The sequence below is a fragment of the Sinocyclocheilus rhinocerous genome, unplaced genomic scaffold (assembly GCF_001515625.1).
Source record: "Sinocyclocheilus rhinocerous isolate Xijiao unplaced genomic scaffold, SAMN03320098_v1.1 scaffold486, whole genome shotgun sequence".
Classification (NCBI taxonomy): Eukaryota; Metazoa; Chordata; class Actinopteri; order Cypriniformes; family Cyprinidae; genus Sinocyclocheilus; species Sinocyclocheilus rhinocerous.
Genome location: NW_015661373.1, coordinates 555419 through 561313, shown reverse-complemented (window position 1 = coordinate 561313; position 5895 = coordinate 555419). Strand labels below are relative to the sequence as shown.

The window sequence follows — 5895 nt, the reverse complement described above, 5'->3', positions numbered from 1 at the left end:
TAAAAAAAACTTTTTTTCTAAAGGAGAAGGTTAAAAAAAAAAAAAAAAAAAAAACGTAAATACAGCAGCAGAGGTAAACAGTACCTTCCAGAGATGACTTCCGGAGCAGCATAATTAGGAGAACCACAACTCGTTCTTAAGAATTCTCCATCCGACATCATGTTTGACAAGCCTACATGAAGAAAAGTCAAAGTTTAAGTAATATAGACATTAAAGAAAGCGCAAATCCAACAACAACCTAACTTGGTTCATGTTTCTTAAATATAAAGAGTTCACATACCAAAGTCTGCAATTTTGGCATTCATGTGTGCATCCAGCAGGACGTTCTCAGGCTTGAGGTCTCTGTGCACCACCATGTGTCTGTGGCAGTAATCCACCCCTGAGATGATCTGCTGGAACAGACGCCTGCTCTCCTTCTCGTCCAACTGACCAGAGACACAGGAACATGTACTTTTACATCTCCCATGTGGACTGAACTGAACATTCAGTTTAAAGTTCTCCTATTTGCAACCTACTGTGCCGTTTTTGTGGCCCCTGATATATGCTACTGATCAAAAGTTTGGGGTCAGTAAGGTTCTTTTTTTTTTTTTTATGTAATTAATTCCTGTGATGGCAAAGCTTAATTTTCTGCAGCCATTACTCCAGTCTTCAGTGTCACACGATCCCGCAGAAATCATTCTAATAAGCTGATTTTGTGCTCAATTAACATTTCTTATTATTATCATCAATGTTGAAAACTTAATATTGTTGTATAAATTTATGCATTTTTCAGGATTTTCTGATGCATAAAAAGTTCAAAAGAATTAAAAAAAAATGTTTACAAAGTAAAAGTCTTTTCTGTCATTTTTTACCAATTTAATGCTTGTTGAATAAAGCGTCTCAGAATGGCTCAGTTCAAAGTGAATCCAGTGAACTATTTCTGCATGTGCTGTGAATTTAGAGCACATCTGGCAACGCAATGGGCACCGGTTACACTTTGTTTTCACATTCGCATAACTTTCAACATTGTAATGGGCAGATGATTACAGTATTTCACTAGATTAGTAATGAGACACGTTTGTAAACCTGTTTTCACAGAAGCTGGAGCTTTCCGCAAAAATAAAAGCTCAACTGCAGATTCCTTTAAAATAAAAGCTCAAGGGTTTATCTCTTGCAAGCAGGGCCTAAAATTAACTGACTCGCACAAAGAAAATACTGAACAGGCACAGCAAGCTCACTGTTTATTAGAAGAAAAATATTGGGATGGGGGTTTATATGAATGTATTTCTGAAGGGAACTGACTGTCTTATGAAAAGTTTCGATGGCATTTTTTCCCCTCTTATCACTGCTGTTCCATAAGCGCCACCTGCTGTCAGAGAGTGAACTTGCATTCTCATTCAAGCCTGTCTGCTGTTTTTGTTTCGTGCAGGTAATGTTTTAGCATAATTTCACAAAGCTAAAGTCAGACCATTCTGTTTTTGCTTTAAATGTTGAAATGATACAATCGAATTTAAATCAAAAACTGCTCATGCTACATGTGTGTAGCATCTTTGTTTGTATCCTGATTAAAATGCTAATTTCAAATTTTTTTTTATTAAATATGTTTAGTTGTTGTAGTAAAAACAACTGCCCGTTTTTACAGTTTCATGGCCAGGAAAAAATTATTATGGCCGGTAAATTTTCTCAAGTCAACAGCCATTGGCAGGTGTGGCAAAAAGTCAGTTTTAGGCCCCTGCTTGCAAGTGTAGAAATTAGGACCCTCCACAGTCTCACAAAAACACTGAGATTAATTGACTTATTCTGGCAAGATTGGAAAAGATTATTCCTCAAGCAACACGTGCTCAGATGAACTGTAATAAACTAATGTAAGGGACTAGTCTTTTTTTATGCCAATGGCATTAAAGTTAAAGTTAATTTAAACAAATAGCAAATTACTTGCATTCTATTTAGGATTTCAATATTACAGATCACTTAAACCTAAATTGTATGGGTATTGGTTAATTATTGTTATCAAAATGATTGCACTTTTTCTTTTTGTTGAGCTCTGATGGATTGACAATAATACAAATGCTCTATGATGCATTTGTTTATCAATGACAGTGGCATTTATTCTCTCACTTTCTGCAAAACTGAAATACTACATTAAAAATTTATTCACACAATTTTTATACTCCATTTTCTGGCCCTAATCATAACCCACAAATTAAAACTGAAGATGTACCTTTCCATTTTTACAGATGTAGTCAAAGAGTTCTCCTCCTGACACATATTCCATTACCATGAAGATGTCTGTTGGTGTGCTGATGACTTGGTAACTGCCAAAAAAACAGAATGCATGTCATTGGTTCTGTCAGTGTAGTCATAGTGAAACGCATCTAAGCTGAAAAAAATCAGAAATATGTACAAAATACTTGAATCATTCTTTAAAATAAATAAATGAATAAACTGAACTTTTCCTATCTAGTACTGATTTAGTGATGAATTAAGGCATATTTCAAGGCTTAGATTTTTTGTTTCTTCACTTCTACTATTTTCACTATTCATATGAGAAAAGTCAATTAATCCCTAATGGTTTTGAAGCATGGCTGGATAGCTCTGACATTCCTGTGTCTTTTCTAGCCACAGTACTTACAAACAGCTCACACGTACACACGCAGACACACACAACAAACAAGGTGACAGAGTAGACTGACCACCAGGGGTGTGCAAGAGAAGGAATTTGATGATCTGTGTGCAAACATGCAGGCCCATCCATCTCACTAAAAATGATAGTAAGTTATAGTATTCTTAAATATTCTTTTTATTTATAACTGAAATTGATGCTTTCTAATATACAGTCAAGGCTTGACATTAACATCCGCCAAATGTAGGTGGATTTCAGCAGTGGCGGGTAACACGGTCAAGCCTGTCTGTGTGTGAAACAATCTCATGGAGAAATCAAAACAAATGAACACAACTGCACACAGAAGAAACATGCTGCGGTAAAAATGTAGTTTTTATATTTATAACATATAGTCTAGTTAAGCAACATGACACAACCAAGAAAGTGCAGTTTTCCCTGAAAATCATGACTGCAAATTTGACATTGATTTTATACAAGTTCAAACGAGCTAGTTAATATTAAGTGACTTACATTTTAGTACAGTATTGTCAATGTTGACTGTTTTTGCTCGATTTGATTAACGAAAATAGCTCCAAACAAAGATCACAGCAGAACAGTCATGCATATCTGAGCAACACACAGCGGTTTCGTTACTGAATGATTCAGCGTTTTTGAATTAATCATTTGAGTCAATGATTCAGTGGTCCATTCATAAAGATTGAGCGCCTCAATCACTCATTTAGACAGTCACTTGCTGTCACCTAGCGGCGGTTTACTTTCTTATTTAAAAGTAGCTTATCTTTGCATTTTTTCCCAACATTTCATATTTGTATATATAAAAAAATTTAAACCAACAACAACAAAAAAAAAACAACCTCATAACATTATTTATGCTGTTGTAATTTTGCAGTGTAAATTCTTGCTACATTTCAGCTTCATTAAACTGTCTGTGTAAATGCATCTAAATGCCACTTCAGCTGCTTCTGTTTCTAATGCAGTGGAAAGATTGATTTTAGGCCTGTCACGATAACAACTTTTTGATGTGCGATATATTGCCCCAGAAATAATTGCGATAAGCGATATTATTGTCATTTTAAAGAACATTTTATGCCACTGAATATATAATCATAATGTAACAGCATAATAATGCAAGAAGGCCTACACACTTCCAAATGACAACAAACTTTTAATTTTTAAGAATATTTAGATCATGGAAATTAAGTATCAAAATATTAGATACCTTAAAAAACCTGAATAAATAGTAAATAAACATTTTCTAACAAAAAGTGCAAAGTAACAAGTAGAAAAAAAGAAAAATGCACAAAGAACTTGTATGAACATTTTTCCATCTACAGATTTTTCCCTGACCTTCTTTTCTCTTTAAATTAAGGGTGCGCACTATTGCTGAAAAACACAATCGCTACTTAGCAATCAGATGTCCGTATGCACAAAGGCACAGATCCCTAAACAAGACCATATCTACAGATGAAACTTTTTTTGTAGAAGCATTTTTTAATTTTGAACTTGCACCTCATGACTACACCACGTTATGTATGAGAAGCTGCAAAAGACCCAGGCACAAGTGGAATGTACAAAACATGGTGACATTCATTTTTAAGTAAATATAATAGGCGATATATTGCGTCACCAAAAATTATTGAGGTCATGTACATATATTGCGCGATAAGTCAAAATATAGATTATTGCGACAGGCCTAATTGATTTTGTTCATACGGATTTAATTTGACTGGTAACATCCCTATAGTGTCGTCTTATATTAAGTGTAATCATTACTAAAATGTAAGAATTTGAGATGAAAGATGACGCATGCATTTAAGGGAAAAATGCCCTTTAAATAGGCAAACAATTACCTGGAATTCAAGTTAAATACATTTTAGTATGCAGTGACTTTAATTAGTGCTGGGCGGTATGACCAAAAATTTATATCACGGTATTTTTCAAAATTAGACCGGTTTCACGGTACATGACGGTATTTTTTTTTTCATGCATGACCGGGTGTTAACCATATTTTCTACTGATTGAGAGAGGAAATACTGCAGTATATTGACTTAGAATGCACTATTTTACTGTCATGATGAGTGAAAATTGTCAAAAAATACCACACTAAATAGTGACTAAACACGACCCCTTTTAATACGTTAACCAGGAGTCACTCTCATTTATAATCGTGGCATCGTCTGATAAAATCAACATGCATCTACACTAAAGAGCGGCTATGCGGTTGTTTTGGCTATATTACTTTTTGTCTCATGCAGCGTGCTGCCTGTGTCCGAGTAACAAAAAAAATAAATAAAAAAAACAACAAACAAAAAAAGAGTGCATGTGATATGAACTACGCTCATATTTATAATTCCAAGCAATCAGTAAGCGACAGGTGCTAGGAAATGCTGTTTTGTACTCACTTATTGACAAGTCGGCTGCAGTGCAGCCAACTGAATGCGCTGCTTCTCTGCCGCTCACTGCACAGTAGAGGTCTTCTCGGGTCCTAAAATCTGTACCCGACCCGAATCACTTCTTACCCGAACCCGATGTGCATAAATTAATTTTTTTTAAAAGAAAAACCCGACCCGAGACAGACCCGATGAAATTAGACTCGAGTCCGACACGACCCGGCGGCATTTATTTTCGAACCCGACTGGACCCGAACGTAAACGGCATTGACGTGTGTCCAGCCTGCAGCCCCGCAGTCAGTCAGGAAAAATCCCGGTTTCCTGTTGACTGATTTGGCCTCTTCTCCATTACTTTGATTTATTTAACATTTATTCAATTTATTATTAGGTTACTTTATATTAGTGCCTGCCTAATAGATACAAGGTTCTGAGCTCCGCTTTCAATTGCGACCAGTGGATTTGAAAAATAAACGTGATAGTTTGATAAAAAAAATAAATCAATAGCCTAATCATGGATTCGCTGTTGTCTGCAACCTGATCTCCGGCGAAAGGCTTCTGCACACAAAAGAGCAAAGCCCTGCATGAACACGCAGCATAATGAAGCGAGTGGATTTTCCTGATGGATCTCATATCTATAAGATGATGTCTGTGTGCGAGGATTACGAACGTATGCTCCTTCTCTATGTGTGTTCCTCTCTTAACACGAAGTGAAAGTAACCTATGCATTGGGGATAGTTTAAAAGAATTCAGGTCTAATCGGGTCCATTTGAGAAAAGCATGTTTATTTTAAATTACCCGAGACCCGAGGTCGCTAATACCGAACCCGACCCATGTCCGAGGTATTCGTCGAAGTTTTGGACCCGAACCCGCTCGGGTCTCGGGTCGGACCTCGGGTTTTCGGAT

The 5895-nt window shown here is 36.1% G+C and overlaps 1 protein-coding gene across 2 annotated transcripts in view; it reads right to left on the bottom strand.

The window, feature by feature from the left end:
- LOC107726302 (5'-AMP-activated protein kinase catalytic subunit alpha-1-like) overlaps window positions 1-5895 on the bottom strand; it is a 29399-nt gene that overhangs the window by 16949 nt on the left and 6555 nt on the right. For both annotated transcript variants that reach the window (XM_016535842.1, XM_016535843.1), the window contains exons 3-5: window positions 2201-2294; window positions 281-425; window positions 85-172 (exon numbers count right to left, since the gene is read on the bottom strand). In XM_016535842.1, coding sequence (XP_016391328.1) covers window positions 85-172; window positions 281-425; window positions 2201-2294 — 327 coding nt within the window. The remainder of the gene's footprint in view (window positions 1-84; window positions 173-280; window positions 426-2200; window positions 2295-5895) is intronic.